The sequence below is a fragment of the Mustela putorius genome, unplaced genomic scaffold (assembly GCF_011764305.1).
Source record: "Mustela putorius furo isolate JIRA1106 unplaced genomic scaffold, ASM1176430v1.1 tig00000095_pilon_pilon_pilon, whole genome shotgun sequence".
NCBI lineage: Eukaryota > Metazoa > Chordata > Mammalia > Carnivora > Mustelidae > Mustela > Mustela putorius.
Window position 1 is genome coordinate 10544636 of NW_025421280.1, and position 26466 is coordinate 10571101.

The 26466-nt window shown below is 41.1% G+C and overlaps 1 protein-coding gene across 25 annotated transcripts in view; it reads left to right on the top strand.

Annotated features, from left to right (window-relative positions):
* CADPS (calcium dependent secretion activator) overlaps positions 1-26466 on the top strand; it is a 469919-nt gene that overhangs the window by 93720 nt on the left and 349733 nt on the right. For all 25 annotated transcript variants that reach the window (XM_045078225.1, XM_045078255.1, XM_045078257.1 and 22 more), the window contains exon 2: positions 10204-10317. In XM_045078225.1, coding sequence (XP_044934160.1) covers positions 10204-10317 — 114 coding nt within the window. The remainder of the gene's footprint in view (positions 1-10203; positions 10318-26466) is intronic.

Sequence of the window (26466 nt, forward strand, 5' to 3'; positions counted from 1 at the left end):
TTCAGCTTGGGTCATGATCTCAGGGTCTGGGATCGAGTCCCATATCGGGCTCTCTGCTTTGCAGGGAGCTTGCTTCCACCTCTCTCTCTCTGCCTGCCTCTCTGCCTACTTGTGATCTCTGTCAAATAAATAAATAAAATCTTAAAAAAAGAAAAAAACCAACCTTGACCACCTGTCAGAAGAATCTAGATGAATATTGCCTAAGTTTCTCCAAATTAGAAGAGTTTATTATTGTTGTTGTGTGAGTGTGTGTTGTGTTTTTTTTTTGTTTTGTTTTGTTTTTGTTTTTTGGTGTTTTTTTTTTTTTTTAACTACATGTATTTTGTTTCATGGTTGGACATGTGATTCAACTTTTTGGATGCTCTGCGGTCTGTGTATAGGGCACTCTTACTCCTGTTCTTTTCCCCACCCCTATCCTTTTTCTCCTCTCATCCCATCTCTAATCCAACTGTTATCCTGACTCAGTTTCTAGATTCAGTTTTCTTTTTTTTTTTAATTTTTTAAAGATTTTTTTATTTATTTGACAGACAGACATCACAAGTAGGCAGAGAGGCAGGCAGGGGGCGGGGAGGGGTAGGGAAGCAGGCTCCCCACCCAGCAGAGAGCTCAACACCGGGCTTGATCCCAGAACCCCAAGACCATGACCCGATCTAAAGGCAGAGGCCCCAAACCACTGAGCCACCCAGGTGCCCCTAGATTCAGTTTTCTTAATTTTTTTTTCTTCTTCTACTAAATAATTGTTTTCTGAGAGAATCCCAGCATAGCTAGTGTTTAATGTTGTTTGCAAGGCTGCTTTCCTCTCGGTCATAGAGCTCTCTCTTGTGTCTTTTCTGAACAAACTGATCTTTAAGAGTAACCTGGCTAATGGGTCTGTATTACTTAATGGTTTAAAAATTTAGAGTTAGCTTTTAGAAAGTAGTAACTAACTTAAAGATACTCAGTGGCTGCTATTCTAAAAAAAGTTTTTTTTTTTTTTAAATGGGCAAGAACTTTTATAGTAGATTTTAAATTCTTTTCTAAAGAAGCACTTCCTGGGGTGCCTGGGTGGTGCAGTGGGTTAAGCCTCTTCTTTCAGCTCAGGTCATGATCTCAGGGTCCTGGGATCAAGCCCCACATTGGGCTCTCTGTTCATCGGGGAGCCTGTTTCCCCTCTCTCTCTGCCTGCCTGTCTACCTACTTGTGATCTCTCTCTCTATCAAATAAATAAAATTTTTAAAGAAGCACTTCCTAAAACGTGGTAGATGCATGCAAGGTGATAGTACCTATCTATTTTAACTATAGTTAGCGCATAAAGCCCATGATTTCACAGATATTGTTCCTTAGAACAAGTGTCAGTTTAAAAAAATATGACTTGCAAAATATAAAGTAAATCATAGTATGGCTGGTATATGGAGAGGGTGTTACCTGAATGGCTGAGTTTGAGGAAACCGTGTTGCAAAGAGAAGTCCCAGGTTATAGATTATTATAACCTCCCCCACCTTTAGTACTTTTGCTCCTTCAATGTCCACTTCAGAATTATTCAGTGAGAGTTTCCCATGATGAAAGCTTTCAGGTGGATTTCTTTTTGCTCAAGCCAAATGAATGAAACTTACTTAAAACACCTTTTTCAGAATGCATTATGCAAATGTCTGCAATATAGAAAATGAAAAGAATTTTATGTAAATAAGCAAATATTTGGTTAGGATGACACAACTTCTAGATTTCCTGGAATCAAGATTTCATTTAGGACAGACAGTATTTTAATCTGGTTGTAAGAAGAGGTTACTTCATTTTTTAATAAAATTAATGGACCAGTATAAATTTAAGTTTTTGATAACCTTCAAAGAAAGAAAATTAAATAAATGTTGCTCTCACCTCTCTAGGCTAAGTTATGGTTTTCAAAGCACTTGTTGATTTAATGTTCCTATCAGCTTTCTATAATGAAGTCGAGTTTTGAAAACTAGTTTTCTCTCAAATAATGATTTCTCCCTTAAAAAGAAAAAGCACACAGAGAAAGACAAACACCATATGATCTCACTGATATGTAGAATCTTCAAAAATAAAAAAAGAAAAAAGAAAAAAGAACAAACAAACAAAAGAAGCAGAAACAGAGCTATAAATAGAACAAACTGATGGTTGCCAGAGGGGAGTGAAGGGGAGTAAAAGATACAAGCTTCCAGTTATGGAATGAATAAGTCAGGGGATAAAAGGTACAACACAGGGAATATAGTCAATGGTATTGTTACAGTGTTGTATGGTGACAGATGGTAGCTACACCTGTGGTGAGCCCAGCATTGGAAACTGAGTTATTGAATCACTATGTTATATACTTGAAACTAAAATAACATTGTGTGTGAACTATACTTCAATGTTTTAAAAAAGGAAAAGCGTAGCTCATGTTATTAGAGTGTAATGTACAATGCCGACTTTATGCATTAGGGCTGGACTTCAGTTATGGGTATAACTGGAACATCTCCTTACACTCCAGAACAGCTTTCTACTACGTACTGCCTATGCTTAGAGCGCTACCATTTTAGATCCATTCTTTTAGGGTAAATATTGCTTCTCCCTCTTTTATAATATAGTTGATGTTGATATGACGCATAGTAAAGGAAACACACATTAGTATGAATACTTTCTTTTATGCCCAGAGAAAGCCTCAGGTAGCTACTGGGAAAGCTTTTGGATGCAAGTAAAAGGAAACACACAATGATCTGAACTTTAAAAAAAAAAAAAGACTTGTTTTTTTCTCGTATTATCAGGGCAGAGGTAGGTGTTTATAAACATGTGCTCAACCTCTCAAAAACATAAGCGCCAACATCTCCATGATGCTCTTGGCCTAAGGAAAGGGTTATATCAGCAACACTTTGCTTTTTATAAGGATTAAATTCAAAAACGTTTCCAGAAGACCCTGAGTAGCTGTCTGGCCCTGTTGCATGTCGACCTCTAGCGGGAAGGGAGATGGGAAAAGAGTATTTGGTTTTTCAGCCTCTCAAATGGAAGGATGGAGGAAGAGGGGACAAAGAAAACGTCATCAGAGAAACTTCCAAAGGCGGAAAAAGGCATTGAGGAAGTTCAATGAAAGGAAAAAGGCAGGGATGCCTGGGTGGCTCAGTTGGTTAAGCAGCTGCCTTCGGCTCAGGTCATGATCCCAGCGTCCTGGGATGGAGCAGCTGCCTTCGGCTCAGGTCATGATCCCAGCGTCCTGGGATCGAGTCCCACATCGGGCTCCTTGCTCCACAGGGAGCCTGCTTCTCCCTCTGACTCTTCCTTCCACTCTGTCTACCTGTGCTCGCTCTCACTCACTCTCTCTCTGACAAATAAATAAATAAAATCTTAAAAAAAAAAAAGGAAAAAGGCAAATCACCATCGTAACAATAATACTTCTTGAGCCTGGGTGGCTCAGTGGGTTAAAGCCTCTGCCTTCAGCTCAGGTCAAGATCCCAGGGTCCTGGGATCGAGCCCCACATTGGGCTCTCTGCTAGGTGGGGGGCCTGCTTCCCCCCACCCCGCCCCGCCTACTTGTGATCTCTCTCTATCAAAGAAAGAAATAAAAATCTTTAAAAAAAAACAATAATACTTCTTATCATTGTTTTTATTAGTCAAATCCTGACTGTATGCCAGGTGCTGTGCTTATCTGCCTTATGTACGTGATCTCACATCCTTACAAAAACCCTGTAAGGTAGATCTTTATATCTCCTCTTTACTGAGGAGAAAACCAAACTCAGCTACTTGCCCAAAGACTTGTGTTAAAGCCAGGATCTGGCCTGTGCTTGCTGGAACTTCCTCATTGCCTCTCTGGAGACCAGCCCCTAGACCTGCAGGTTTCTCTTCCGGTTATATCCTGGGCCGTGCTGCTCCAGAACGTGCAGGACCTTACGAACTGCCTGAAACACGATGGGAATCTTCAGGCCCCGCTTAATGAGGTGAACCAAACCAAGAATGCTGCTGTGGTGCCAGCAGAGCTGCTGTAGCTCTTTCCTCTGTCATAATTACCTTTCATCTTCTCAGGATTTCTGCTCTTGGAACTCATTACTTCAATTCTGAATTCTGATCTGATGCACAAGTGGCTTTGCTACGTATTGAGTGCTTTGAGATGGACTTCTATTTTGGGAGAGTTCTGTTTGTAAATGGCCCAGAGAAGCCTGTCTAGTCTATTTAGAATTGTCCTGTCGGCTTCTCTGGACCAATTATTTCGGTGTGTTCATGCAAGGTCACCTTCAGTGTTCTCTTCTATCTAGGTCAGTTAACTTTAAACCAGACACAAAACCGCAGATTAGTTCTTACACTGGCTATGTATGTGAGCTCCTAAGTGAGATTTTCATTCACTCATAGAGTGGCCAGAAGGATGCTAAGGCATCAAAGGGAAGATGTGATCCCGGACTCCCTGACCTCAGTGTAGGAAAACTGAGAGCTAAGATTGTGCCATGGTCATTTCATATCACCAGAGCCTAACCTGGTGCCTGGTATCCATTCAACACTTGATAAGTTCGTGCATTCATTCAACAAATATTTGGTTAGAGCCCATTACATGCCAGGCACTAGAAGCACGGCAATAAACAAGACTGATGTGGGTCTTGTACACGTGAAACGTGTTCTTATGGGAAGAGAGGAAACAAAAATGAAAAAGCAAGCATTTTAAAACAAATAAGGTCCAAATGTCCCTGAACAGGACAGTAATAAGCAGTGGAATAGTTAGCAATGAGGACAAATAGACTATTGCTACCCTCAGCCACATGGCAGAACTTCATAATGCATGACTGCACTCCCGTCAAGTTCAAAACCAGGCAAAATTCATCTGTGGTGATTGAAGTCGGGCTGGTGGTCACCTTTGGAGAGGGGCAATGATGTGGGGGACATGCAGGAGCTTCTGGGGTCCAGGTCATGTTCTTCGTCTTGATCGGAGAATTGGTTCTATTAGAAAGTTCACTTGGCAAAGATTTCTCAGGCTCTGTGCTTATGACGTATATTTTCCCATATGCATGTTGTAATTCAACTAAATAAACGTGTCTTCAAGAAGTTAGACGCTGGCTGTGGTAATGGCTGTAAGGCCATTGCATGGGGTCCAGGGAAGTGTGCTAGACATCAACTTTGGGAAGCACTACTGTAGAAAGAGCAGTCAGCGAAGACGTTCCCGTGAGAGGCTAGTTAGGCTGAGCCCGCAGGGCAGGTTGGCGGGGATAGGTGGTAGCCGTGGGGAGATGAGGAAGAGCATCCCAGGCAGGGGGAATGGCGTGTGCAAAGGCTCTCAGGGAAGAAACGCTGGGGCACACTGGAGAAAGAGAACAGAGTCCAGGGCGGCTGGAGAGTAGTAGGTGAAGAGCAGAGTGAGGCCCAGCAAAGCTGGCAGTAGGCAGTGGCTACACCGTGTGGGCCTCAAAGCCATTTAGTTTATAGTCTGCCCTGTACCATTTGACTCTTCTTCTGTGCCAGGCAGCGTGCTAAGATCTTTAGGCACATCCTCCCATGTTCTTTTTATCTTTCCATGTATCTTTTTGTACATGAAGAACCAAGGCGTGGGGAGATTGGTTTGCCAAAGGTTACTCTCGGAAATGCGTATTCTCATCAGGATTTGAACCCACATCTCTTTGACCTCAAGGCTCTGTGCCCAACTCCTGACTTCCGACCCTGCCTCTGAGCCCTGGCATCTAAATGAACTTCTGCTTGGCAGTATGACCCATGTACCCTTAGGACTGTGACTAAAATACAGCCCCACCCAGAGAGGTCTGGGAAGGAACAAGCGGGCTGGGTTTGGAGCACACATCTGGAATCTTCCCACAGGCAGGCTTGCTGGGGGAACAGAATGCGTAAGGCCTCAGAGCTGCGGAGTCATCATCACAGATCACAGCAGCTACTGTTTACTGGTCCTTTGTGCTGCGCCAGGTTCTGCAGTGAACATTTCACTCATCGCTAGTTAATTTTTGTAACAATCCTGTGAGGTCAGCGTTGGCCCTCTTTCACAGATGAGAAACTGAGGGATCGAGAGGGTAATCATTTGCCTAGTGAGACGCAGTGAGTGCGGTGACTCAAGAGATGCTTTGCTGGTTTAATTAGGGGCGAGAAAAATAGTAGACGTGGACTGGCAGGCATCAAAACCCAGACACAAGCATAGCTCTGTCTCTGGAATCTGGAATCTGTGCCCCTGGCTCTCTCGCAGGGAGCCTGAGGTGTCTGTGGAGGTAGGAGCTGTTTTCTGGGGCTTCACGATGGGTGTTCTCCGAATCTGACTGACCTTAATGCTCCCAAAGGCCTTCTCCTTTTAAGCGTTTTATACTATCGTTTTTTTCCTCTCCATCTAGACTATGAGGTGTGTGCCTGAGGACACTCCTTTATTTCTCTGGACTCTCCGTTGTCCTGCCCTGGCCTGGGAGATCAGAGGTTGAGCTGTTTTGTGGACCGCTGAAACCGCAGGGCGCTGGGCAGTGCCAGGCAGGCCACATGCTCTGTAAATGTTTCTTGACGAGCTGAGTGCTCTGGTTATTTAACCAAGGTTAGAGTGATAATGGATCTGGCTTGGGTCAACAATCAATCCTCATCATTCAGGGGTGTGCATTTACTTTCATTTCAGTTACTTGAGATTTAAGGCAAAAGCAAGGCACGTTGGTGGCCACGCCCTCTCCTGCTCCATTGCCTCACCCCAGGCCCCCCTCACGCAGAGTTGGTTCCGGCCCTGGAAGGAATTCTGAATGAAAGTTCTGTGAGACGCCTCAGTTGGTACTTACTGTACTGTAAGGATTTGTGACTTAGGCCAGTTGAGGCTGAGCTGCTTCTGAGAAATTTATGTTATGGTGCCATTTTTATGAGAAAATCAACTGGTCCCTAATAATTCAGTTGAAATGTTTTCAAATGCATACAAATAACTATGATTTTTCTGTATAACTCCAGTGATACCAAGATCTCTGGGTCTGACCGGGAAAGTCTGCTTGGCTGGCTTAATAGTGAGTTCATTCCATACCCTAGGCGTGGTTGTCCAACACAGTAGCCACCAGCCACATGTAGCTCTTGGACACTGGCAGTGTGGTGATTCTGAATTGAGATGTACTGTGGGTGTAAAATAACACCAGATTTCAATGATACAGCACAAGGGAAGAATGTAAAATAGCTCGTTAATCATTCATGTAGTAATTATATGTTGAAATAATATTTTTGCTTTAGCAAAGTATATTAATATTTAATTCGTTTATTTCTTTTTACTTTTTAAAATGTGACTTCCAGAAAATGTAAAATTATACATGTAGTTAGCCTTAGACAATGAGGCTCTGGTAGAACGTGACAAATATCAATCTGGCAAAAACCTACCTCTTTTATATCTGCCCCTGACTAGTCCCACTTTTCCTGAAGTTACAAAATTAGCTAAAGCACCTCACCTCCCATCTCTGTTCATTCTCAAAACTCTACTTTGTTTCTTGATTGAGTCCAAACTGAAGCCAGGCTTCAGCCTCCTATAGCGCTAAACATTATTTTCTCCTAGCATGACTTGTATTGATTCTAATGATGACAGCATATTAAATGTATATAGAAACGCATAATTTTTAAAAAGAACTCATATCCTGTTATCAAACAGCTGTAAGTATGCCAAGGCAATAATTAGGATTATCACCGTTTTCCAAGCGAGAAACCTAAGGATGAAATCACATTTATTTATTTAAACCCAGCCCTATTCTAGAAGGGGTTTTAACCCTCTGGCCATTTCAGAGAATGTGGCCTTTCCAAGATGACACAATGGCTGATAGAACTGGGACCCTAATGTTCTTCTTACCCTTTCTTCTACAGTGGTGGTTCTCAGACACAGCATCCCATGATCGGTTTATAAAGTATAAATAATATATATGTATATTATTATATATAATATATTATATATAAATAATATATAATGTATAAAGTTTATAAAGTATAAATAATAGTAAAAACAGCAAAGTTTTTAGCTGACTTTCTTTTTATATAAGTCAGAACCGATTAAAGGATATTCAAAAATAATTTCTCTTTCATATACTGCACTCATTTATTCAACAAGAGCTTATGGAGTGCCTGTCTCACATAAGGCATAAACTTGGCCCTGGGGACACATCGATGAGCAAATAACAAGAGAGACATATCATCTAACAAACTGAGTCATAAGTAACAAGTAGAAAGGGCTGTGGAATCTACTCTCTTAACAACTTTCCAGCATATAATACAGTACTGTTAATTTTAGTCACCATGCTATACTCTATATCCTCAGAACTTACATCTTCGAGTTGGAATTTTGTATGCTTTGTTCAACATCTCCCCATTCCCCCCACTCATCAGGCCTTGACAACTACCATTCTACTCTCTGTTTCTAGAAGTTTAACATTTTTTAGAATCCACATGTGAGTGAGAATATGCAGTATTTGTCTTTCTCCTTCTAACATTTCATTTCGCATAATACCTTTTAGGTCCATCCATGTTGACAAAAATGGCAGGATTTCCTTTTTTTTTTGGCTGAGTAATAAGCATGTGTGAGTACATGTCTGTGTGTCCCATTTTCTTTATCCATTTTTCCATCAATGGTCACTTAGGTTATTTCCATGTCTCAGCTATTGTGAATAATGCTGCACTGAACATAGGGGTGCTGCTATTTCTTTTTACTTATTTATTTATTTATTTGACACACAGAGAGAGAGATCACGAGTAGGTAGAGAGGCAGGCAGAGAGAGATGGGGCACGCAGGCTCCCCACCGAGTGGAGAGCCCAATGTAGGGCTTGATCCCAGGACGCTGAGATCAGGACCTGGGCCGAAGGCAGAGGCTTAACCCACTGAGCCACCCAGGCGCCCCAGAGTGCTGCTATTTCTTTCAGGTAGTGTTTCCCTTTCCTTGGGATATATTCCCCCAAATGGAATTGCTAAATCATATAGTACTTCTATTTTTAATTTTTTGAGGAAACTCTGTACTGTTTTCCATACTGGCTGCACCAATTTACATTGCTGCCAAGAGGATGGTACAAGGGTTCCATTTTCTCTACAACCTTGCTGGCATTTATTTCTTGTTTTGTTTTGTTTTAAATGATAACCAGTCGAACAGGTATGAGGTGATACTTCATTGTGGGTTTGATTTGCATTTCCCTGAGAAGTGATCTTGTGTATCCTTCTGTGTACCGTCTGTATGTTTTCTTTGGAAAAATATCAAGTCCTCTGCTCATTTTTCATTGGATTTTTTTTTTTTTTGCTATTATATGAGATCCTTGTATATTTTGGGTATTAACCCCTTACCAAGTAAATGGTTTACAAATACTTTCTCCCATTCTGTAAATTGCCTTCTCATTTTACTTTTTGTTTCTCTTGCTGTGATTATTGTAGGGATGTAGTCCCGTTTGGTTTTTGCTGGTGTTGCTTGAGCTTTTGAGGTTGTATCTAAAAATTCATTCCCAAGACCCATGTCAAGGAGGTTCCCCCTATGTTTTCTTCCAATAGTTTTACGTTGGGTGTCTTATATTTAAGTCTTTAATTCACTTAAGTTAGTTTTTGTGAGTGGTATAAGATAGGGGTCTGATTTCATTCTCTTGCATGTGAATACTTAGTTCTCCAACATTGTTTATTGAGTAGTGTATCCTTTTCCCACTGAGTATCTTGGAGCCCTTGTCAGTTATCATTGCTTGTGTACTCATGGGTTTATCTCTGGGGGACTGTTTTTATGCTAAAACCATACTGTTTTGATGACTAGAGTTTTGCGAAGCAGGATATTTCAGACCACCTGAGGGGCTCATGTTACGGCGTGTTCAACAACGATCTCTCATGAAAAAAAAAACAAAAACAAAAACTAAAAAACAAAAATACCAGACTTGTAGCCCTTGCCAATTTTCCTGCTGTAAATGCTCCCATCCTGTCGGATACCTATCTTCCAGTAAGATGTCACCAAATGTGGACTTGGGAGGAGGTATATGGTTGCACCCGTTGTGTATCATTCCACTATACAAACACAATAGATGTTGGTAACTTCAAAAGTACAGATAAGGCTAAAATAATCAGGAAGCAATGAATTTTGAGTATGTGTTACCCTTGTTTTCAAAGTAATTTATTGAACTGGAATTTATATTATTTTTAGTAAACAACCACCTCACAAAACTCCTGCAAATTTAACAATCATTTTCTGCACACCTGAACAATTCAGCTCTAGTACACCAGTGGGCCTGGCATATTCCATGTAGCCACGATCCTTATCTAGAACAAGTCCTCACTGTCCCTTCTTCCTCTGTTCCTTACAGATCAGCAAACAGCAGCTGCAGACAGTCAAGGACCGGTTTCAGGCTTTCCTCAATGGGGAGACCCAGATCGTGGCTGACGAAGCCTTCATGAATGCTGTCCAGAGTTACTATGAGGTAAGTCTCACCATGCAGAAGAATGTCAAGACCACTCAATCCTGAAGCCCAGAATTTCCAGACTACTGTTCAGTGGGAACAGCAGCCTTAGCCTCGTACAGGACCATCCCTGCCACAGCAAAAGGGTTGATGACTAGTTACAGTTTTAAGAAATCACAGCGTTTTGTGCGGTGAAAACGAAATCGAAGCCCCTTGTTTACCAACTAAACAAGAAATTTATATGCAAAGCATTTGGCACTTTGCTTGCTTTATGTATGATTTCTTTTTTTATATAATTTTTTATTTTTTTATAAACATATAATGTATTATTTGCCCCAGGGGTACAGGTATGTGAATCGCCAGGTTTACACACTTCACAGCACTCACCATAGTACACACCTTCTCCAATGTCTATAAACCCATGTATGATTTCTTGTTTAATCTGTACAACAGTCTCATGAGCAAGGTCCTGATACTATTTCTGTTTTACCAGTAAAGCAACTGAGGCTCAGAAAGGGTTAGGTCAAAAAAAGGGGCGGGGGGCGTTAGGTCAATTACTCAAAGTCACACAACTGTTAAATGCCACAAGTGAAGATTTGAACCGAGTTGGGAGCTTGCCCTCAAACAACTATACCCTTTCTAAAGGATGTTCACATCTCCCAGGAGGGTGCCTTCACTAGCTTCTTGTTCTTTGTGTTACAATGGTGCTGTGAGTTCTTTTCTGTAAATGAGAACAGCATTCGAGGTCTAGTACTCTTCTCAAGAGAAAATCTGTAAGTGAGAGAATATATCCTGAACATATATCCCAAGTGAACTTTCAAACCTCTAGACCTCAGAGGTCTATTTATCAGGAAAGTGATTTGGAATTAGTATATTTAAATTTTATAATTATTCTTCCATAATGTACACATTGGCTATTCTTTATACATTATTAATTAGGTGGCTATGCCATACCTTCCTTTGGGCCATGTTAACTTGATGTGCATATTTTTAAAGTTATTATATGGTCATTAAAAGACATTTTACTTTAAAAAGAAGACTTTTTGCTTTTTTCTTTTAAAAAATAATTAAAAAATTATTTATTTACTTATTTATTTGACAGACAGATATCACAAGTAGACAGAGAGGCAGGCAGAGACAGAGGGGGAAGCAGGCTCCCAGCTGAGCAGAGAACCTGATGCGGGACTCGATCCCAGGAACCTGGGATCATGACCTGAGCTGAAGACAGAGGCTTCCACCCAGGCGCCCCAATTCTTTTAAATTAACATATAATGTATTATTAGCCCCAGGGGTACAGGTCTGTGAATCACCAGGTTTACACACTTCACAGCACTCATCATAGCACATGCCGTCCCCAGTGTCCATAACCCAGCCACCCTCTCCCTACCACCCACTGCCCCCTGGCAACCCTCAGTTTGTTTTGTGAGATTAAGAGTCTCTTAAGGTTTGAAAAGACATTTTATTTATAGTCATCTTTTTTCATGTGAACCAGATATTCTCTGTATTTGGAATGCTATGCCCCAATGTTATACCCATTGTCAAGGCTAGATTAAAACCATTAGAAACCAGCCCCACGCATTGAAAGTCTCACAGCATCCTGCCATATGCAACTCAAAGTAATAACAATAAACTAAAATAAATGTAAGGGAATCCAACAAACTCTGATTTTTTTTCCCCCCATAGGATCGCTTCACTGGTTTTCTTTCTTTCTGTTTTTAATTATTAGGTAGCAAATTATCTCAAAACAAAAAGATTGCTTTGCTGCTCCCACTTCACTGGTCTTCCAAACACATTGGGCACTCCAATCCTCAATAGATGCTTTAAAAAATATTAGTTAATTGATTCAGTAACACTCTCCTTCCCACTTGCTGAAGTATTTGGCTCTTTTCACAGAGAGAGTCGAGTAAGACTGCAATTAGATCTTGTGCAAATACTATTGACTGGTTTGCTAATGAGTGTTTAATAGTAAACAGCCTTTGTCTCTGTGATGTTTGCTAGGTCCAGCCGCAGACTCATTTCAATGAAATTTCTATTTGTGTTTGTTTTAGAAATGTGGTTTATTTTTATATTTGTCAAATGTAAGCTTTTTGTTTTCATTTTACAAGTAGTATTGATATTGCCATTAAGGATCAAACTTGTTTATCTGATGTGATACAATATTCCACTTGAATTTAACAGAAAGTGGAAATGAGATTCAGAACCATGATGATGGCATAGCAATGAATAACTTGAATATATTTAACTAAAGATTTTGTTGAGAAACCGCCGGGGAATGAAATTAGTTCTCCCCTTTTTTTCAAGTTCTGAAGCCAGTTCAGTCCAGGCAGACGCTCACCAATAATTTTCCATGTTTAGAGTTATTCACCAATTTATAAATTTATAGATTGCAAATCTTAATTAGAAAGCTCATTTGACTAATGACATAAATTAAAAGAAAGTGCCATTTCTACCTATTAATTAACTTTGAAAATTAATAGTCATCACTGTGCTAATGAGTCTCTGGAAATTACCATTATATCTATAGTGATCCTGATATTTTTTTTCTATAGCAGCTAGTTTGTTGGTAAGAGCTTCTTTCTAGTTTGGTGTGAATACGGGCATTGTGAAATCATTGCGTAGTTAATATTAAGATTTGAGTCACAGGAAATAATGTGGCTAAATTACTTACTGTATTCACTAGTAAACTTTAGATTCTTGGGATGCCTGCTTCTGGGAAATCTAATCCTCTGATGCAAAGGTCCCCAATCAAAGGATCAAGATTAATACTCTCCTTGGGAGAGCTCCAAGTTCATTACTCCTCCCTTTTTCCCTCTCCCTTCATCCTTGGGCAGTGGAGAAGCTAGGGTTTCTTTCTCCATCCTCCTCCAGGATCCAATTGCTTCCTGGTCAGTACTGGTCTTGTTCAATTCTCTTTGGATTACAAGTGACAGACACCTAGGTCAAACTGGCTTAAGTCAAAAATGAGATTTATTTGCTCAAGCAACTTAAAAGGCCAGGAATAGACCTGGTTTTAGCTGTGGCTGGATCCAAAGACTCCGGAGATGTCAGCAGGATGGGTATCTTTCTCCCCACCCCTCAACTTTGTTCTTCCCTGTGTTGGTTCTCTGCCTGGGGAAGAACCTGGCGGCTTCAGGCCATGCCCTACCAGCTTGGCCACTGCAGGAGTGAAGAGAATACTCTTTGTGGAGAATCCCAGCAAAAGGCCCTAGGTCACTTGGTTGGGCTGGCATGGGTCATGTCTGGAGCCATTCACCATGGATGGAGGATGAACTAGACCAGGGGATCAAGGCTAGGACAGATATCACCTCTGGGTACGGTGAGCAGGCCCAGCCATACTGGAACCCTCTGTAGTGAGAGTGCAGTGATTTCTCATTGAGAAATGAGGGTCCTTTATACCAGAAGAAGGGGATGTATTTGCTGGGCAGGCAAAACCAATGGATATCCTTCTACATACATGTCCAATCTCTCTCTCTCTCCCTCTCTCTGTCTCTTACACACACACACACACACACACATTCCACTCCACCATACCACACCTTCACATCCCAGTTTGCTAACGGTAATATTTTTAAACAACTTTTTCTCAAAAAGTTCTGAGATGACTCTACTAGAAAAAGTTGTTTCAGGCATCGGCTTTGTTTTTCCAAAGCAATAATGTTTTTTCAACATCCTAGAGTAGTAAAGAAAATTTTTTTAGATAAAATGAATAAGTAGGCTCTGTTCTTTTTCCACCTGGGCCCGCCCAGCCCGTTTGAACCCCGCTGGCCAGCATTAGCATCAAGCCACTTGGGCATGGGACCTGAGCTGGGCCAGGGTAGTGGGAGTTTATTTTATCCCTTCCTGGTGGCCCTGATCGTCAAAGCCGATCAAGCAGGGCAGCAGATTAATCCTTTAATCTCTTGCATCCTGGCTTTGAGGGCTGGGTGCTGAAGTGGGTGCTCGGAGATCTGGGAGATCTGACCAAGTGACATCCCATTCCCACAGCTACAGTCTTGAGATGGCAAAGAGCTAATCCATGTCTACGGGGCCCCCACACCTTCCCTCTCAATGCTTTTGAAACAAATGTCTAAAACATAAGCCATCCTACCCTGCATTCTCACCCTCACTCCCCATCTCCCTGCTTCATTTTGGTTCCTTTGCATGCCAGTCCTGGCATCAGAGAAAAGAGGTGGATAGAAAAGATTTACAAAACTTTTCTCACTCAGAGCTTGCCTGGAAGGAAACATGGGGGGTTGGTGGGAAGTGGGGATGTAGAATGAGGCAGAAGATGTACAGACACCCATTTTAGAATGCTTCTGCTGATATCTAGGCTTCGCTGGTGAAACTGCTCTGATTCAGTTTGTTTCAGTTTATTTTGTTCTTATCTAATATCTAACAAAGTCTTAGCTGGCTTTGTTTTTGTTTTAAAATAATATTTATTTATTTATGAAAGATTTTTTTAAAAAATTAATATATAATATATTATTTGCCCCATGGGTACAGGTCTGTGAATCATCAGGCTTACACACTTCACAGCACTCACCATAGCACATACCCTCCTGGTTTTTTTCAAATTAACTTTGCTGTTATAAAACAGAATTTTGTAGTTGCTAACAACAAGGACTGACCAAGTGGGGGAGGAGCAAGATGGCGGAGGAGTAGGAACCTAATATCCTCGGGTCCCGGAGTTCAGCTAGAGAGTTATCAAACCATTCTGAACACCTACAAACTCAACAGGAGAGAGAAGAGAAGAAGAGCAGCAATTCTGTGAACAGAAAAACGACCACTTTCTGGAAGGTAGGATGTGTGGAGAAGTGAATCTGAGGTGATATATGGAAAAATAGACCAGGGCGGGAGGGGATAGAGTAGTGGAGCACAAAATCAGACCGTTAGAAAATCTTTTAGAAGTCTGCTCCATGGAGAGACATTGCTCCAGAGGCTCAGCGGGGATGCAGCCCTTGTGGGGACAGTGTGGTCTTGGGTCCTGTGGGGTCACAGAAAGATGGGGAGGTATCTGAGTGTGGCAGAGCTCCCAGGTATTGGAGGGGGGAAGCTAGCTGCAAAGACGGAGCCAAGGTGGGGGTGCTCAGCCTGGGGTTTCCTTCAACTATGATCCGCAGCACAGTCGGGCCACTGCTCTTCAGGCAGGGACCCCACAAGTGGCAGATCTGGGGAGACCCCCTCTTGCTCCATTGGGAGGAGTAGCATGGAGGGCTCTACAGGCATCTGCTGGGTTTGGAGACTCCAAATGGGGTCATGCGCCAGAGATAGAAACGCTTGGTCACAGGCTGGGTGAGCACGGAGTGCTACCAGAGACCAGGGAGACAGGAGGGATTGGCTGCTTTTCTCTGAGGGCGCACTGAGAAGTGGGTCCCCGAGCTCTCGACTCCTCCAGGCCAGAGATTGGGAGGCTGCCATTTTGATTCCCAGCCTCCAGAGCTCTACCAGGGAAGGTGTTCAGGAAACAAAAGCTCCCAAGAGCGAACCCAAGCAGATTACTTAGCATGGCCCCTGGCAAGGGCAGTGCAATTCCACCTCAGACGAAGACATTTAAGAATCACTGCAAGAGGCCTCTCCCCCAGAACATCAGCAAGAACATCCAGTCAAGACCAAGTTTACTGATCCATGAGTACTGCAAAACTCTAGCACTAGGGGACAGCACATAGAATTCATGGCTTTTTTTTTTTCTCATGATTCTTTAGTCTTTAAAAATTAAATTTTAAAAATTTTATTTTTTTTCTTTTTCTATTTTTTTTTAATTTTTCCTCTTTCCTATTTTAACCATCATCTTACCAATACCTTTTTAAAAATCTTTTTTATTTTAATTTTCATTTTTATAGTCATATACTATCCCTTCATTGTATTTCACCTTATTTTTGGTATATATTATAAGTTTTCCTTTCTTTGAAATTTTGGGATACAGTTTCTTCTAACAGACTAAAATATACCCTAAATCTGGTATATTGCTTTGTTCTAGTCTCTTGCCTGATCATTCTCTCCTCCTTTTTTTTTTTAAATTTTTTTCTTTCTTTTTCAATCAACTTATCAATTCCTTTTTTAAAATCTTTTAAAATTTTCATCTTTATAGTTCTATTCCATCCCTTCATCATATTTATCCTTATTTTTGCATATATATATATGTTTTTTCTTTCTTTAAAATTTTGGGAGACAGTTTCCTCTAACAGACTAAAATATACCCAAAATCAAGTGTGTGACTCTTCTGTTTACCAGCCTGATCATATTTTTTTCTTTTCTTTTAGCCCCATTTTTGGACCTCTTCTGATTTGTTTAGTGTATATTTTTCTGGCATCATTGTTACCCCTTTAGCATTCTGTTTTCTCATGCATCTCTTCTTCACTGGACAAAATGATAAAGCAGAAAACTCACCCCTCAAAAGAGAACAAGAGGCAATAATGACAGCCAGGGATCATCAATATGGACATGAGTAAGATAACAGAACTAGAGTTCAGAATGATGATTATAAATATATTAGGTAGGCTCAAAAAAAGCATAGAAGATACTAGAGAATCTCTGGAGAAATCAAAGAACTAAAATCTAACCAAGTTGAAATCAAAACAGCTACGATAAAAAACAGTATGATAAAAAATGGAGGCTCTTACTGCTAGAATGAATGAGGCAGAAGAGAGAATTAGTGATACAGAAGACCAAATGATGGAGAATAAAGAACCTGAGAAAAAGGGATGCCTGGGTGGCTCAGTTGGTTAAGGGGCTGCCTTCGGCTCAGGTCATGATCCTAGCATCCTGGGGTTGAGTCCCACATTGGGCTCCTTGCTCCACAGGGAGCCTGCTTCTCCCTCTTCTACTCTATCTGCCTGTGCGCGCTCTCTCTCTCTGACAAATAAATAAATAAAATCTTAAAAAAAGGAAAAAAAAGAAGCTGAGAAAAAGACAAACAACTACTAGACCATGAGGGGAAAATTCAAAAAATAAGTGATATCATAAGATGAAACAATTTAGAACAACTGAGATCCCAGAAGAGGAAGTGTGTGTGTGGGGGTGTGGAGAAGGTATATTGGAACAATTTATAGTGGTGAACTTCCCTAATTTGGGGGAGGAAACAGGAATCAAAATCCAAGAGGCACAGTGAACCTCAAAGTCAAAAATAGGCCAACACCATGTCATCTAATAGTAAAACTTACAAGCCTCAGAGACAAAGAGAAAATCCTGAAAGCAGCTAGGGACAAGAAGTTTGTAACATACAATGGTAGAAATATTAAATTCACAGCAGACCTGTCCACAGTGATCTGGCAGGCCAGAAAGGACTGGCATGATATATTCAGAGCACTAAATGAGAAAAATATGCAGCCAAGAATACTATATCCATCTAGGCTGTCATTGAAAATAGAAGGAGAAATAAAAAGCTTCCAGGACAAACAAAAATTAAAAGAATTTGCAAACATCAAACCAGCCTGGTATTTACACTAAAGATACAAATGTAGTGATCTGAAGGGGCACATGCACCCGAATGTTTATAGCAGCAATGTCCACAATAGTCAAACTATGGAAAGAGCCTAGATGTCCATCAACAGATGAATGGATAAAGAAGATGTGGTACATATATACAATGGAATATTATGCAGCCATCAAAACCCCCAATCTTGCCATTTGCAACAATGTGGTTGGAACTAGACAGTATTATGCTAAATGAAATAAGTCAATTAGAGAAAGACAATTATCATGTGATCTCACTGATATGAGGTATTTGAGAAACAAGATAGAGGATCATAGGGGAAGGGAGGGAAAAATGAAACAAGACAAAACCAGAGAGGGTGACAAACCATAAGAGACTCTTAATCTCAGGAAAGAAATTGAGGTTTGTGGAGGGGAGGCAGGTGGCAGAGATGGGGTAGCTGGAGGATAGACATCAGGGGAGGGTATGTCCTATGGCAATTGCTGTGAATTGTGTAAGACTAATGATTCACAGACCTGTATCCCTGAAACAAATAATACATTATGTGTTAATTTTAAAAAATTAAAAAACAAAAACAAAACAAAACAAAACATGAACTGACAACTGGTTAAATTAAGCCATAATAATGATAATAATATAACAGCAATATAGCAACAGCAGCAGCAGCACAAAAACAATAACAACAGCAATAAGTTATTAAAGGAAATAACCAAGCTACAGAAAAGAAGAAAACTGAGCAGCTTAACCCCACAAAGCCAGGCAGCAGGATATAGTAGATACTGCATCGCTGGTATGACTCTCCTCCAACCCCATTCCGTTCTGGGGCCATCTCACTCTGAATCTGTGAATCTGATCCCCACAAGGAGAAGTCTTACCAGCTGACCTGAGGTTACAACCCACCCCATGGTGAAGGACATACTCCCATGACTGACAGTCCCACTGAGAGTGTGTGCTGTGGCAAAGACGTTCTCAGACTGAGGCACTGTGATTGGAAGGGGAAGGACCATTGGCAGGCATAAGCTGCAGGTGTCCTCACACTGGATGACAGAGCGTATTCAGTCTTTATGACTGACTTTTTTTTTTTTTTTAATCTAAGTGAAGTAGAAGTCCATTCATATCTTGCTATATTTCTAAAATGAAGCTATATATATTTTCCAATAAGCAAAACCATTTTAACTCCTCGGTGGCTTTAAAACAGATGTTTCCCTAGGAGAAGAGTGACTACCCATGGTAAACTTTTGTTCTCATGGGGAAAGTGGAGCAAGGAAGGAATTGGCAGGGGTCAGAGTGGTTCAGGAGGGTATGTTGTGTCTGCAAGATGTGGGGTTGAGTTCTAGCTCCACTGTGCACTGGCTGTGGGACCACAACCAAGGCTGAGCCTCAGTTACTTTGTCTGTACAAGGATCTTCCTGCATGATTGTGGTCAGGATTAAATTACACACACACACACTCTCTCTCTCTCTCTCTCTCTCACACTCACTCACTCCTTTACCCTTAATCTGGCACCTGGAAAGTGCCATCATAAATATATTAGTTTGGAGGGGGAGGATGGTGCTTATTCACATCTGCTGCACAGAAACAGTAGGAAAGAGTTGAAAATTCATAGAATCAATCCACTCCCTACTTTCAAGGCCTGGGTTTGAGGTAGGGGAGGTACAAGGTCAAGGCTGGGGGCCAGGGTAGAGAAATAGGAAATGTATGGAACTGCTTTTGCTGCTAACCTACCACTGCCTACTGCTTCTAAAGTCCCAGATCTCTTCTAAAATTTGCCCCAGGTTCTTTTACTATTGGTGAAAGGTATCTTTTGAACCCAAAGGTGCATTTTATTTTAGAAACTGACATGCTCCTTGATTCAGTGAAGGTAAAATTTGTAATTTTTCCATGTAGGGAGAGGTGTTTTAAGTGATTGTAAAGTAAAATATAACATAAAAATGATAAATATGTACTACAGAAATTATAAAAAAAAAAGATGATGTAGAAAATGATTTTAGAAAAAATCTAAAGCACGTGGTCAGAAAAACCACTTATAATCCCGTCACTCCAGACAACCACTACTAAATGTTAGTATGTATCTTTTCAGGTATCTTTAAAGTGTCTATACACATAAAGATAGCTATTTGATTTCTAAATTAACATTATCAGGAGAATAACAAAAAAATACTACTAACCCACTTGTTTCACTTAGCACAGTAGGTTTCAGTTTCCTTCCTACCCTTGCAAAGTCACATTTAGGACATATTCTCATCAGTTTTACTACCTGTACCGTTCTCAATCCAGGGTCATACTCCTATCCCCCAACTTCACTGTACCTCTACCATTAGAATTAACTGCTTTGACAATCTATCAGGACATCTTTTCGTTCTAATGAGAAAATAGTATCTTTTTTCATGGCTTCATGATATTCTATTTAAAAATAATAGCTAGGTGCAACCACTCTGGAAAACAGCATGGAGATTCCTCAAAGAGTTTAAAATAGAGCTACCTTACAACCCAGCAATTGCAGTACTGGGTATTTATCCTAAAGATACAAATGGGTATCTTTACCCATCACCTGTAGTGATCTGAAGGGGCATGTGCACCCGAATGTTTATAGCAGCAATGTCCACAATAGCCAAACTATGAAAAGAACCTAAATGTCCATTAGCAGATGAATGGATAAAGAAGATGTGGTATATATATATATATATATATATAAGAGACTCTTAGCTGTAGGAAACAAACTGAGGGTTGCAGGAGGGGAGATAGGTGGGGGGGAGGGGAGAATTGGGGGACGGGCCTTAAGGAGGGCATGTGATGTGATGAGCACTTAGTGTTATACACAACTGATAAATTATTGAACACTACATCTGAAACTAAAGATGTACTGCAAGTTGGTTAATTGAATTTAAATCTTAAAAAATTGCTGAACATAGTGTATATAATGTATATGTATATATATATATATATATATATATATATATATATATATATATATTATGGAATACTATTCAGTCATCAAAAGAATGAAATCTTGCCATTTGCGATGACATGGATGGAACCTAAAGGGTATTATGCTTAGTGAAATAAGTCAATTAGAGAAGGACAACTATCATATGATCTCCCTGATATGAGGAAGTGGAGATGCAACTTCTAAATGAAACAAGATGGGATCAGGAGGGAGACAAACCAAAAGAGACTCTTAATGTCACAAAACAAACTGAGGGTGGCCAGGGGGAGGGGTGTAGGGAAAGGGTGATGGACATCGGGGAGGGTATGTACTATGGTGAGTGCTGTGAAGTGTGTAAGCCTGGCGATTCACAGACCTGTACACCTGGGGCTAATAATATATGTTTATAAAAAAATTTTTTTAATTAAAAATAAAAATAATAGCTGAATTTTATTACATTCAGTAGTAAATGTAATAAGCACCATTATATACACTATGTTCAGCAATTTTTTAAGATTTAAATTCAATTAACCAACTTGCAGTACATCTTTAGTTTCAGATGTAGTGTTCAATAATTTATCAGTTGTGTATAACACTAAGTGCTCATCACATCACATGCCCTCCTTAAGGCCCGTCCCCCAATTCTCCCCTCCCCCCCACCTATCTCCCCTCCTGCAACCCTCAGTTTGTTTCCTACAGCTAAGAGTCTCTTATGGTCCCCCACCACCCCCAATCCCGTGACTTCCCATTCTCTTTTCCCTCCCTTCCCTTATGGTCCTCTGCCCTGTTTCCTATATTTCACATATAAGTGAAACTATATGATAATCGTCTTTCTATGATTGACTTATTTAGCTCAGCATAATACCCTCCAGTTCCATCCTCATCAATGTAAATGGTAAGTATTTGTCATCTCTGATGGCTGAGTAATATTCCAGTGTGTGTGTGTATAATCATATCTTCTATTTATCTATCAGTGTACATCTCAGCTCTTTCCACACTTTGGCCGTTGTGGACATTGCTGCTATGAATATTGGGGTGCAGGTGGGATGGTGCTATTTTTAACTTCTTGAGGAACCACGATACTCTTTTCCACAGTGGCTCTACAGCTTGCATTCCCATCAACAGTATAAGATACTTTCCCTTTCTCTGTATCCTTGCCATTTGTTGTTTCCTGATTTGTTAATTTTAGCCATCCTGACTGTATAAGCTGGTATCTTAGTGTGGTTTTGATTTGCATTTCCCTGATGCCAAGTGATATGGAACATTTTTTAATGTGTCTGTTGGCCATTTGTAATGTCTTCTTTGGAGAAGTGTCTGTTCATGTCTTCTCCTCATTTCTTGACTGGATTGTTTGATTTTTGGCTGCGGAGTTTGGTAAGTTCCTTATAGATCTTGGATACTAGCCATTTATCTAATGTCATTTGCAAATATCATCTCCTGTATGCTGGGAGTTTTAGCTTTGTTGGCTGGTTCTTTTGCTGTGAAAGAAGTTTTTTTCTTGGTGAAGTCCCAATAGTTCATCTTTTGCTTTTGTTTCCCTGGCTTTGGAGACGTGTCTAGCAAGAAGTTGCTGCAGCTGAGGTCAAAGAGGTTGCTGCCTATGTTCTCCTTCAGGATTTTGATGGATTTCTGTCTTACATTTAGGTCTTACATCCATTTTGAGTTTATCTTTCTGTGTGGTATAAGAAAGTGGTCCAGTTTCATTCTTCTACATGTGGCTGTCCCATTTACCCAGTGCCATTTATATGCTCACCAGTTGATTTGCATTGGTTCAGTGAATCCTCATCTAAATCCTACATAGGGGTGTTGTTAGGATTCCCATTTGAAAGATGGGGTAGCCAGACCCCAGAAAGACTAAGTAACTTGGTCAGGTGACAAAGCCAGCAACTGGTAGGGTTGGGACTTGAATTCTGGGCTGTATGATACCAAAGTCTACTCTTCCCAGTACCTGTGTACCATTCATTAGCAGCAACCAAATTGTTGTGGGTGTTTTTAACCTTATTTACTCTAAGTTCTAGGTATTTTTCTTATTTATGTCAGAATGACATGCTTTTTTAGAATGGGAAAGGATCAAAAAGTGGGAGCTGGGCCAGCTTTACCCTGTACCCTGTACAGTCATTAAATACTGATATGTGTGTTTGTGTTTCTAAAACAACCTTGAGGTTGCTTGACTCTGGCAATAGAGGGAACGATTGATGGATGAGGTCAAGTCACTGAATTGACTGCCCTTCGCCATTCTGTATTTGTTTGTTTATCTTCCATCTCCCATTATGACCTGTCTGGGAAGTTGGCAGAGCAGCAGGAAGGATTTATGGATGTACTGCATGGAACTGTGCCTAGGATTGAAGTCTCTTGCAATAGCCACCAAAAAACAAAACAGGAAACAGAAACACCAGCTACAGCTCCCACTACAAATGGGTTTCCGGGGTGGTTTTAGAGACACCCAAGCACATCGGTACTCAGGTGCCATGTTCACTACAGGGTGAGGCTCGCCCAGACCCTGCTGACACTTCCCCTCTGACAGACCGAAAAGCTAAGACAGATGATGTGTCTGGAAAATTAGTTTTCTGCTGCCACTCTCTCTCCCCTTGGCTGTGTTGTCTCCTGTTTGGCACTTCATCTTTGTTGTCTCCTCAGTCTCCAGCCTCCTTCCTCATGCTCTTGTCATTCTACTCATCTCCCCTTATTCTGGAGCCTGACAGTCATTTCTTATCTCTGGACAGATGAAGCCCTCTGTTTTTCCAACTCCTTTCAGTTTGATCTTTGTCAAAGAAGGCTGGCTGGATTAATCCCATGTGACAGCAAAGGAGGGTGAGGGTTCCAGAAGTTAAGTGACTAGGTCATCCACTAGTGGTTGAATAGATATTTGTTGAGTAGCTCTTTATACAAAGAAGGGTCTATGTGAAGCAGACAATGTGTGCAGCATCCACGGGTCACCCAGTCAGTTATGGATGCCAGCTAGGAGCAATATCGAGCAACCTCATTTCTTATTCCTATTGTCATGTCCCTTGGAAAACCTAGCCTCTGTCCATTGTTTCAAGAGACTGGTATGATGTGCTTGCTTATTTTCCCTTCACCTTCTTGCTCCCCTCTAGATACAATCTCAATAGGGTCTCTGCTCTGAGACAGCTACTTTGTTTGTTCATGTTGTTCATTCACTCATTCTTAACACAGCACCAACTATGTGCCAGGCACTGTCTTAGGCACTCAGAAAAAGGATTGGGAAAAAAAAATAGATGTAACTCCTGCCTTCCTGGGACTTACAGTCTAGCTGGATCTCAGATATTAACCAAATAGTCACAGAGACAAATGGCAGCTGTGAAAGGGCTTTAGGGGAAAGGAATATGGTGCTAAGAGCTTATAAGGGGGGCCTGCTCCAGGTTTGTGGGACACTGATAAGGACAGATGGGAGGAGAGTATAGGTGTTGATCAAATGTTTTAAGTCACTGATGTTCATTAGTGCTGACAACAAAGAGTTAACCCTTTTCCATCCCCACCATCATCATCACTCATTGGTGCTCCTGCAAGTGCCCCCTGACCTGGCCTCCTACCTATTCTCTTAGCCCCCATCAGGTTGGTTTTCCACTTTAAAGCCAGAAAATCTGAACTTGATCATGCCATGTCCTTGCTTAAAACCTTCAGTGACTTCCCAGTGCCCTTCAGATGAAGACCAGTATCCTTAATATGGCCTCCCATACCTTCAGCCATTCAGCTCCTTCCTGCCATTGGTCACACTCCACTCCTCACTGCCACAGACACGATGGCTCTGCCTATTTCCTCAGACGCTCAGGGTCTTTACATATATTGTTGCTTCTCTCTGAAATACCCTTTCTTTTTTTACCTACCCATCATTTACATATCATTTTCCTCCAGGAAAGCTTTCCTGACTCTATACCAGAATAGATTCCTTGCTATAGACACCCATGGTCCCATGTACTTTCCCTTGTAAACACTGGTCCCAGATTGTAATAGTTCTATGGAAGTATTAGGATGATGTCATGGAGGCATGAAGGCTGGATCCACATCTCTTTGCTTACCACTATATTACTGGCACCTGGCACAGTGCCTTCTCCCTAGTGAGTGCCCAAAGAAAGGAGGATGGATGTGATCATGAAGACTATAACTATTACAACCAAAAGGGCAACCTCCGTTTTTTGGTTTTTTTGTTTTTTTGTGGTTTTTTTTGTTTTTTTTTTTTTTTGTAGTTCAATTCTCTTCATGTACAACTAAGAAACTGGAGAACCAGAGAGGGGAGGTGACTTATCCAAGGTCATACAGCAAGTTAGTAGTAGAACTGGCCTGGGACTATGATTTATATATAGCTCCTGCCTCAATACAGAAACATCCTCTCTTTGCCTTGAAACTTTCATGTTCTTTGAGACCTGGACCTGTAACTGAGATACAATATATCAGGTAGATGGAGAATCTGTCTGCATTAAACATTATAGATTTTCAGGAAAATTCTTTATTTCATTAAAGCTTATAAAGCCTGAGGATTTAGTTGAAGCTCTTTTTCTACAATTGATTTTTTAAATGAACTCTAAGGTCTCAACTGAGTACCAGTTAGTTTCCAGGCACAGAGAAGCAGACCCTCAGCCCTCCTTCTTTTTTAAATTAGATCATTAATCTGGCAGTAGATGGAGACCACCTTTCGAACATCTCTCCTCCCTGAGGAAGGTTTTGTGATGAAGCAGGAGGCATTGAGATGTCCCCCAAGCACTGCTGTCTCCTGGCTAACAAGGGCATTTCCTGAAATCTGACAGGGGAGTGAACATTTGTTCTGCCTCTGGAAGGATATTTATGCACCTTCTGAAGTGTGGCCAGGACACAGCTCAAAAATGTCAGATGTTTCCTCTTCATGAATATGAAGGAGCAATTTCACCACCTTGTATTATACCCCAGAACCATGTAACTTGTGTACACGTCCACATGGTGGGCACTGGAGCAACAGTAAACTGTTCTTAATGGATGGCTTGGTCCCAGGGTGCAGGCAACACCAGCAAAACAACCAGCAGTTCTCCAGCAGACAGAAGAGGTTCTGCACCAGGCAGGCAAGACCCTTAGGGAAGGAAGGAACCAGGGTGAAGGAAAAAAACAAACAAACAAACAAAACAACCTTTGTCATCAGCCAGTTTGAGTTATCAAACTCTGAAGTCTTGGTTTTTAGTCTACAAGATGGACTGAATATGATGCCTACCTTCCCTATTCATTTGCTTTCGAAGTGCCAGGCTCTATAGGAGAAGTGCATGACATTGTGGGGAGCATGAAGGGCACAGCCCTAATGGAGTTCACATTTCAGGAAGGGACACATTAAATACATACTTACACCCCGTCCTTGTTCAATTTCAAGTGTGGTGAGTATCCTTGAGAGGATAGAATGAAATATAAATCGTGGTTAACATGTGTCAGACCTCATGCCATGTACTTTGCACTTAACAGTAACAGCCACGGTGGGGTTTTGGTCCAGGGTGACGATGTGGAAAGACCCTGAGCTCACCTTCTCCACAGGGACAAACCAAATCTGCACTTATTTATGGAGCAGTTCTTCCTGAGGAAGAACTGAGGGCTGACTGAATAGCTTATGTATGACAAAAGCTGAAGAGACCACACAAACCGTAAGCGACAGGGACAGGGTGACTAAAGGGACTTGCACACCCAAAGCTGCCAACTGCAGAAGGGAGAGACCTACTGATGGACCCGGAGGGCACAGGAAAAAAGCCACAGTTTATTTTTTTATTTTTTTTAATATTTATTTATTTATTTATTTGACAGAGAGAGAGAGAGAGAGATCACAAGTGGACAGAGAAGCAGGCGGTGGGGGTGGGGTGAAGCA